General features: G+C 62.1%; 2 protein-coding genes across 2 annotated transcripts; both read left to right on the top strand.

The window, feature by feature from the left end:
- The first annotated feature begins 363 nt into the window (after nucleotides 1-363).
- On the top strand, nucleotides 364-7,964 carry LOC124991544 (uncharacterized). The gene is made up of 3 exons (XM_047562206.1): nucleotides 364-1,348; nucleotides 5,295-5,397; nucleotides 7,873-7,964. Exons 1-2 carry the CDS (start codon nucleotides 459-461, stop codon nucleotides 5,311-5,313), a joined length of 909 nt encoding a protein of 302 aa, XP_047418162.1. The 5' UTR covers nucleotides 364-458; the 3' UTR covers nucleotides 5,314-5,397; nucleotides 7,873-7,964.
- LOC124991543 (uncharacterized) lies at nucleotides 6,678-8,653 on the top strand. The gene is made up of 2 exons (XM_047562205.1): nucleotides 6,678-6,919; nucleotides 7,691-8,653. The coding sequence occupies exons 1-2, from the start codon at nucleotides 6,833-6,835 to the stop codon at nucleotides 8,651-8,653; spliced, it is 1,050 nt and encodes a 349-aa protein (XP_047418161.1). The 5' UTR covers nucleotides 6,678-6,832.
- Nucleotides 8,654-9,099: the final 446 nt, after the last annotated feature.

The following is a 9,099-nucleotide window of genomic DNA, read 5'->3' as shown; positions in this document are numbered from 1 at the left end:
CCTGTAACCTATCAGCAGAATCTGGGCTTCCTGAGAAAGGCAGATGTAGAAACTCCTGACCTTCATGGGCTGAATCCATTCCTGGCACTTAAAGTTGAATAAATATTGGTTGAAAGAATGAATTTATCATTTTAAGCCTCTGGCTCTCCTAGCCAATCCAGAGTCCCAGGAAATCAATCTCTGTGAAGTTTTGATCAAAGCTGCCTTAGATCCTTCTGGAACACGAGGCAAACATACTACCAAGGTGGGCAACCAGTGCCGGGAGCAGGAAAGGGACGTCCCACGTTCAGCGGACACCAGCAGACGGTCTGCCATGTGCAGGGCTGTGAGCACAGTGAGAGGGACCAGAGACGAGTTCTGCCCTGGAAGGGCCCTGGCCCACGCAGCAGAGGTGTGAGGAGCCCGAGGCCAGGCCGAGAGCCGGGTTTGCACAGAGGCCTGGCTGGTGAGCAGTGCCCATGGAGACTGAGGCCGCCACACCTGAGCAGGACCTGGGGGTCTGTGCAGCTCTGAGCTTGCCCAACCCTGGTCTGGGGGTGCTTCAAGGAGGAGGTGAGCCTTGCCAGGCGCCCTGGAGCCCGGCACTTCGTGAATGGAAGCAGGTTGCCCTGGGGCCAGGCTGGCGGGCGGTGCTGGGCAGGGGCGGAGCCTCCTGGCGGAGGCTTGTCAGTAGCGTGACAGTGCTTGGTGCCCTTCGAGATCCCTGCTCCCTGCGCCCAGCTAAGCCTGACATGGACCCCAGCAGAGCCGGCACAGAGCTGGGGCGGAGCTGGGGCGCCGTGGTGCCGGCTTGCTGCTGTCAAGTGGGGACGGCACTGACCCTGGGGCGTCCTGAGCAGCCGCACCCCTGCATCTCCCTGGAGCTTGGTTTCCGAGACCTGCTAGCACTCCGTCCTCCTGGGCCGGAAGAGGCTCCCGGGGGCTGCACGGCTGGGGTGCAGGCTTGGCCTCTTGCCTCTCCCCGGGAAAGATCCTCAGCGCCTGGAGGTGCTTGGCGCAGCCCCGTGCTGCGTGCCTCCCTGCTGTCCATCAGTCTCTTTGTGCTGCTGGAAAAATCAGAAGGCGAGAGGCGGGAGGAGGGCAGATCCTCATCAGTAGCACTGTTGGTATCGACCTGCATCTCATTGCCCGTGTCAGCACCCACTTCCTGCTCAGTCTGCCAGCGGCCGGGAGCATCAGGGAAGAGAAGCGCACCGAGAGACAGACGTCGGGCCGCCTGCCGAGCAGGGCCAGGAAGGGAGGCAACACCGTGCCACTGCCCCCCAAGCCCTCGACCTGCACTGCCCTGCCCTCTGGGGCTGAGGGGACCCACAAAACCACAGCAGGAGAAGAAGGATGAATGGAATAGGTAATCACTCAGGCCTGGGGCCTCAGCTGGAGGTGACCTTCAGAGTCCAGTGGGGAGCCTTTCAAAGGTAGAGACAAAGCAGGACGGATTCACAGTGCAGGCACTCAGCAGACAGAGAGGGGGGGCCAAGTGCAGCCGCCCTGGCTGGGTGCAGCGGGGACCCGGGCACAGGCCGGGTCCAGCAGTGCACAGCCACCCCAGCTGGGTATGGCAGGGACTCCGGGCACAGGCCGGGTCCAGCAGTGCACAGCCACCCCAGCTGGGTATGACAGGGACTCTGGGCACAGGCCTGTGTCCAGCAGTGCACAGCCACCCCAGCTGGGTATGGCAGGGACTCCGGGCACAGGCCGGGTCCAGCAGTGCACAGCCACCCCAGCTGGGTATGGCAGGGACTCTGGGCACAGGCCGGGTCCAGCAGTGCACAGCCACCCCAGCTGGGTATGACAGGGACTCTGGGCACAGGCCGGGTCCAGCAGTGCACAGCCACCCCAGCTGGGTATGACAGGGACTCTGGGCACAGGCCGGGTCCAGCAGTGCACAGCCACCCCAGCTGGGTATGGCAGGGACTCCGGGCACAGGCCGGGTCCAGCAGTGCACAGCCACCCCAGCTGGGTATGACAGGGACTCTGGGCACAGGCCTGTGTCCAGCAGTGCACAGCCACCCCAGCTGGGTATGGCAGGGACTCCGGGCACAGGCCGGGTCCAGCAGTGCACAGCCACCCCAGCTGGGTATGGCAGGGACTCTGGGCACAGGCCGGGTCCAGCAGTGCACAGCCACCCCAGCTGGGTATGACAGGGACTCTGGGCACAGGCCGGGTCCAGCAGTGCACAGCCACCCCAGCTGGGTATGACAGGGACTCTGGGCACAGGCCTGTGTCCAGCAGTGCACAGCCACCCCAGCTGGGTATGGCAGGGACTCCGGGCACAGGCCGGGTCCAGCAGTGCACAGCCACCCCAGCTGGGTATGGCAGGGACTCTGGGCACAGGCCGGGTCCAGCAGTGCACAGCCACCCCAGCTGGGTATGGCAGGGACTCTGGGCACAGGCCGGGTCCAGCAGTGCACAGCCACCCCAGCTGGGTATGACAGGGACTCTGGGCACAGGCCGGGTCCAGCAGTGCACAGCCACCCCAGCTGGGTATGACAGGGACTCTGGGCACAGGCCTGTGTCCAGCAGTGCACAGCCACCCCAGCTGGGTATGGCAGGGACTCCGGGCACAGGCCGGGTCCAGCAGTGCACAGCCACCCCAGCTGGGTATGACAGGGACTCTGGGCACAGGCCGGGTCCAGCAGTGCACAGCCACCCCAGCTGGGTATGGCAGGGACTCTGGGCACAGGCCGGGTCCAGCAGAGTGCCTGGGCAATGTGGGAGCTGTGGAGCCTTTGTTCCTGGTCTCTGCCAGCAGAAGAGACCATCTGGAGCAGGTTGGGAGTGGACTTGCGTCTGTGGGGAGTGGAGGCGGCGGAGCTGCTGAAGGAGCTGAGCAGATTCCCGCACAGCGCGGCACGTGGGGCAGAGGGCGGGACAGGTCCAGCGTCCCTCTGAGGCATGTGCCAGTTGAGGCGGGGCCCCTGGCAGTGCGATCCCCACGGCCTTTGACACTGGCCCTCTCTGCCACCTGGCGGGCAGAGGATTGGAGGAACACGTCCCCCCTAGGCAGAGCCCGAGGAGGACTGGTCTGTCCCTGGTTGGCGGTGAGCAGCAGAGGAGCCCCAGCCCGCCCGGAGCGGGACCTGGGTGCTCTCCCCAGTCTTCTGAGTCCGACGAGAACCCTGAAAACAAGCCCCTGGGTTCCTACAGTGGCTGGGCAGTGGGGACACAGGGCGAGGAGGCGGCGACATCCCAGCACTGGAGACAGATACACCTGGGATCAGTCAGGCCCTGCCCTCAGCTGACCATGTGCCCTGGGCAAGCCCCTCACCTCCCTCCATTTTCTCATCTATAAAGTGGGATGAAGCCAGGCATGGTGGTGCACGCCTGTAATCCCAGTGACTCAGGAGGCTGAGGCAGGAGGACCCGAGGTCAAGGCCAGCGCAGCAACTCAGCAAGACTCTGTCTCAAAATAAGAAATTGAAAGGGCTGGGATGTGACTCAGAGGTGTAAAGTTCCTGGGCTCAACCTCTGGTCTGTCTCTCTGCTCTCCCCTGTGTACACACACACACACACACATATACACACACACATACACAGAGAAACACACACACACACACACACACACACACACACAGAAACACACACACACACACACATACATACACACATACACAGAAACACACACACACACATACACACACACATACACACACAGAAACACACACACACAGAGAAACACACACACATACACACACATACACAGAAACACACACATACACACACAGAAACACGCACACACACAACACACACAAAGAAACACACACACACACATACACAGAAACACACACAGAAACACACACACACATACACACACATACACACACAGAAACACACACACACACATACACACACAGCAACACATACACAGAAACACACACACACAGAGAAACACACACACACATACACACACAGAAACACGCACACACACATACACACACACAATACACACAGAGAAACACACACACATACACACACACAGAGAAACACACACACAGCAACACACACACATACACACACATACACACACAGAAACACACACACACATACACACACACAGAAACACACACAGATACACACACACACACACACACACACACACAGAAACACACCCGCTACCCAACATGGCCCTAGGAAAAGCGCAGCAGGCTGATGGAGGTGCCTTGCTCAGGGCCCTGCACGGAAGGCTCTTCCTGGAGGGCTGTGTCTCTCTTGGGCACCGGTGGGTGGGTGGTGGGGCCGTCTCCGTGGGAAGTGGTGTGGGAGGAGTGGGTGTGGGGCGGGGCAGTTCGGACGGTCGCTGGCACGCTAACTGGCCCCTTTCCCCTCTGTGAACGCCTGTGGCCGCTGACCCACTTTCCACAAGAAGGCCTATTTTGGGAAAGGCGATCCATGACTGCAGAGCCACAGCGTGTGGGGCTCGTGGGCAGCTCTGGGTGGCACTTCCCCCTTCTCCCTGATGCCCATTTCACCTAAGGGAAGTGTGTACCCTTCAGCTGTGCTTGTGTGTGCACACGTGTGCACGTATGCACGCATGCGGCTGTCCACACGGGCCTGCGTGTGCATGTGTGCGTGTCACGCGCTCCCCTGGCAGGAGGAGAGGGACTGGCGGGGTGGAGATAGGTGCTTTCTCAAAGGCCTCCTGGACCTGAAATCCTCGCCTCTCTGACTTAGAAACGGTCTTCCGGGCTTCCGGGTCCATGTCAAGGAGGTGGAGACCCTCTGGATGCCAAGCAGAAACTAACCTCTAGAAAGGAGGAGCCACGCTGGCTGGTGGCTGGGAGTGGCCATGGCTGAGGCTCACATCTCATCTTAAGGCTGCAGCAGCCGGGAGGGCACTGGAGAGCCACAGTGGGTGTCTGCACCGGGCTGTCCCTGCAGTAATGGCGGCACGTCTGTCTCTTCCTGCCACCGGTGGCCCTGCGTGCACAGCACTGCACTGCGAGGGTGGGATACCCCACCTTTCTGTGTTTGTTAGCTCGGGTGCTGTGGCCAGCCTGCAACTTCAGCGTGAGCCCTGGAGTCGGGGACCCCTGAGGGTTGCCCTGGGTGACGGGGCTGTGGACACACTCGCTCGGGGAGATGCCAGCGCCGGCGGCAGAGGCCTTCTTCCTGAGCTCTTAGCAGCTGCTCCTGTGTGGAACGGGCGGGAGACGGGCCCTGCGGTTAGGGGGACGGCTCAGGTCGTTGGCCACACGTCACCTACAAGTTTCCAAAGAACTGGAATTGCCACCGGGCCATCCCAACAGGAGGAGCGTCTGTCAGCCAGCGTGTGACGGTCAGAGTTTTCCACACAGGGCTTCGCTGTCGGAGTGAGCGTCCGGGTCGGCGATGGAGCCTGAAGCAGCTGAGAAGGCAGCAGACGCTGGGGTCAGAAGTGGCGTCTACCCTGGGGGTCAGGTAAAGGGTTTGCTGGCAGAGGCAGCACAGCTCGAGATTTAGGGCTTGGCTGTCTTACAGAAGTGTGTCATTAACTGGTCTCAGCCTTCCTGGCAGCCCTCAGAGAGTATTTGTTTGGTTACCTGGGATTGCACCGGGGGTGCTTTGCCAATGGGCTGCATCCCCAGCCCTTTTTATTTTTGAGTCAGGGTCTCACTAAGTTTCTTAGGGTCTTGCTAAGTTGCTGAGGCTGCCTGGAATGTGCGATCCTCCTGCCTCAGCCTCCTGAGCCCTGGGATATAGGTGTGCGCCACAGTGCCCTGCAGAGAATTTTTTAATGTGAAGGAAGGAGAAGAGAAGAGGCTGGGGGCACCAGTGTCCGTCCAGGGTGACGTGGAGAGGAGAGGCCACCAGCGCCCTGGAGAGGGAGGATGCTCTGCAGAGTCAGCGAGATGAGCACCAGGAGGCCCTGGGCTCACCACGTCGGGGCCCCTGCTGGGCACAGAGGACCCTGCTTCTCCTCTGGGGTCCACTGGGCCCTGACTGACCTCTGGCACTAGAAAGTGGGTGAAAGCCATTGTCACGTGCAGGCCTGGCCCTAAAGCCCCAGCAGCCCCGGGCCCTCTGCTCTGCCGCAGGATGGGGCCAGGTGCCAGGCGAGCCGCAGTGGGCACGGGTCCCCTCGCCCCGTGGGGAGCGGCACTCCCTTCACACCCGTCAGGGTTTACAGGCGAGTCCCCGCAGAAGCTCCCGTGTGAGGCACGCAGCGCGTTAGAGGGGCCGTGATCGGGTTGCGGGGGGAGCCTGCCTAATCGGGTCCACCCCTCGGCAGGGACTGACTGGGTGGTGGCTTCTGCAGGCAGGGGTGGCTGGAGGAGCGGGGTGGCTGGCCGTGCCTTTGGGGTTGTATTTTGTCCTGGTGAGCAGGGCTCTCTGCTTCCTGGTGCCGTCTCTGAGCTGCTCTCCTCCACCATGCCCTTCCACCACGATGTTCTGCCCCATCTTGGGCCAGAGCTTGGCGTTGGCCGTCTGTGCAGGAAAACCCTGAGCCAAAACAAGCTTCTCCTCAGAGCTGTGGGTGTCGGGCCTGTGGTCACAGCCGTGGAGAGCCTGACTCAGACCCTGTGCATGGCGGGAAGGAAGCCTGTGGGCCGCTGGGTTGGGTTTGTGTTATTTCAGCTCCTGTTACTCATCCTAATGCCGCAGGGCACAGTGGCCCCGAGGGACCACCAGACACTGCGGGAGGGAAGTCACAGGAGCTTCCCCTGCTGGCCCCCGGGCCTGGCTGAGACCAGGAGGGACGAGAGTGGGAGGAAAGGGAAGAGACCCACAGGCTTCCCCTCGGGAAAGCAGGGTCTGCAGAAGGCCTTGGTGTGGAGGGTGCTCGGCAGGGCTGAGCTCTGCGTTGCAGGACTTGCTTGTGTTCAGTGCTGTTCCTGGTTAGCCCTACGCGATCATGAACCCTCGGGGCCGGCTGGGCCCTGGACGCCAGCTAGGGATGGACCGACTGGGCTGGTCTCCAGGAGGGAGCGCCTGGAGGCAGGTGAGGACTCACAGGGCGGCCAGGAGTCCTCTTGGAGTCCCAGGGCCCTCGGAGCGTGCCGAGGCCTCCTGCACCCCCAGGGCCCCGGGGCTTTCCAGCCCTTGTTTAAAAACACGGGAGAGATTGTGGCTGAACCCGAGCTCTGAGGTCGCGTGGGACGGGGGCCCTCTGGGTCCAGCCTCCTGCTGCCAGCAGAGAGGAATCATGCTTATGAGTGGTTTGTCTCCATACGTGGAAGGGGAGTCCCCTTCCCGCCTTTCAGGGTGCCGTGAGCCTTACAGGAAGTGACGTGGGACAGGGGCAGGGTCTGGATGTCACTTGAAATCAGAACCAGAGGGCTGACCCATGAGGTCAGGTCCGGCCCACTCCTCCCAGTGACCCTACACGGCAAGGGCGCCTGCTCTCCCGGAGCCCCTGCACTGTGGCCACACCAGCTCACTGGAAGTTGGACACGTGAACTGAGGTCCTCAAAGGCCAGCAGCCTCTTTACTCTGGGGATGTACTGAGACTGGCTGTGGCCCAGGCTGGTCTGTCCTGCTGGATGCTCCCTGTGCGGCCGGGGAACGTGCACTGTGTGGCGCCATCTCCTAGACAAGCCCTCACCGCTGGACCTCACGGAGCCCCGGTCAGCTGGGCAGCCGCTGGTGTGGCTGGGCTCCCATGTGTCTTGTGGGCTCTTTTTGCTGAGGGATGTCCGACTCCTAGACGATGAAGTCATGTCTCCGTCAGCTCCGTTGATGTCTGCACCGTGTGTGTTTATTTTTGAGGCAGGATCTTGTGACGTTGCCTGGGCTGGCCTCCAACTCAAGTGATCCTCCTGCCTCAGCCTCCTGGGTAACTGGGGCCACCACTCTGCCTCAGCCTGTCCCACCTGGGGTTGACAGTGCTCCCTGCTCCTCACGTGCTGGCCATCTGCGAAGACCTTCTCTTCCTTTCATTTACTTTCAACCTAGGGTCTTCGTGGTTAGATGGACTCTTTCGTGGACAGTGTGTGGTTGGATCTTGCTTCTTCAGGAAGCCCTGCCTGAGGACCTCTGCCTCTCGAGCGCTGGCCTGCTGACACTTGGCCTGCTCCTGACTGGGCTGCATCTGCTGCCATCCCTGGGGGTGTCCTGCCGGGCCTTCCGCTCCTCTGTCCTGCGCTGGAGTCGGCTCCAGGTCTCCCAGCATCCCGTGACCTCACCCGCTGACTGCTTGACTCGGGCCTCTTTGGAGTTGCTCCAGGGAGTCGCGCCGCCTGCGTGGCTCTTGGCAGGCCTGCGGGGCCACGGCTGCCTCCTGTGCAGAGGTGTGACCCTCCCCGCCGGCCAGGCTTCTGCGCCCCCTCCACCTCCAAGCATGGCTGCCCCACAAGCCCCTCGAGAGGTGCCAGCTGCATCTCTGGGATGGCCCAGGCCGGCCCCTCGTGGCGCTGAGTGTGGACTCGCGGCAGGCAGAGGGCTGGGTGGGGCTGGCAGCCGGGGCGTCAGCGGGAGAGCTGGCCGTGGGCCTGGGCCTCTCGCCACGCAGGGGCTGGGCTGGAAGGACGGACGTGGGCCTGCGGCCACCTGGAGGCCACTGGGCATCTGCTCTCTCCTTAAGGTTGAGAGAGTTCTTCAGCAGGCTCTGAACCCCCTGAGCTCGCACTGCCTCTCCCTCGGACGCAGCTGCAGCTGCTGCCCGTGGCCTCCTGTGCCTGCGCCAGGCCTGGCCAGGGGCTTGGGCAGAGTTCTCTGGCTTCCTCGCTGCCTCTGAGTCCCTGCCAGGTAGGAGAGAGGGCCTGTGGGGGTACAGAAGAGGCAGGAGAGGCTCCTGCCCGCCCACGCCCCTGGGCCCCTTCCTGTGAGGGAACCAGGCTGTCTGTGGCTCAAGGCAGAAGGCTCCAGGACCACAGGGCACTTCGGACCCTGAAGGGAGGCCTGGCCGTCAACCTGTTGCTATTTAACACCGTTAGCATTTGCTTCCCCTGTGCAGCTGGGTGGGGGAGGAGACACCCATGCACAGTAAAGAAATCATGTCAAACTCAGCTGTCAGTCAAGGTGCCAATCAGCCGAGCTGGGGAGGGGGAGAAGGGCAGGGAAGCCACTGGGTGCTCCGCCACTCTGGCCTCCCAGAGTGGTACTTTGGCTGCCCATGAGCCTTTGCTTTGCTCAGGACCCTGGGGACCCCCTGCCCAAGTGCCCAGGGACATCCTCACTCCC

The sequence above is a fragment of the Sciurus carolinensis genome, chromosome 8, assembly GCF_902686445.1.
Source record: "Sciurus carolinensis chromosome 8, mSciCar1.2, whole genome shotgun sequence".
In the NCBI taxonomy this organism is placed as follows: domain Eukaryota; kingdom Metazoa; phylum Chordata; class Mammalia; order Rodentia; family Sciuridae; genus Sciurus; species Sciurus carolinensis.
The sequence above is the reverse complement of the archived record's forward strand: the minus strand, read 5'-3'. Positions and strand labels throughout refer to the sequence as shown.

Excerpts from the sequence above, each read along its gene's own strand:
- LOC124991544 (XM_047562206.1), top strand. The coding sequence starts at position 459 with ATGGAGACTGAGGCCGCCACACCTGAGCAGGACCTGGGGGTCTGTGCA.
- LOC124991543 (XM_047562205.1), top strand. The coding sequence starts at position 6,833 with ATGAACCCTCGGGGCCGGCTGGGCCCTGGACGCCAGCTAGGGATGGAC. Across the intron at positions 6,920-7,690 it reads GAGGGAGCGCCTGGAGGCAG|GATCTTGTGACGTTGCCTGG; the intron begins GTGAGGACTCAC and ends TTTTTGAGGCAG.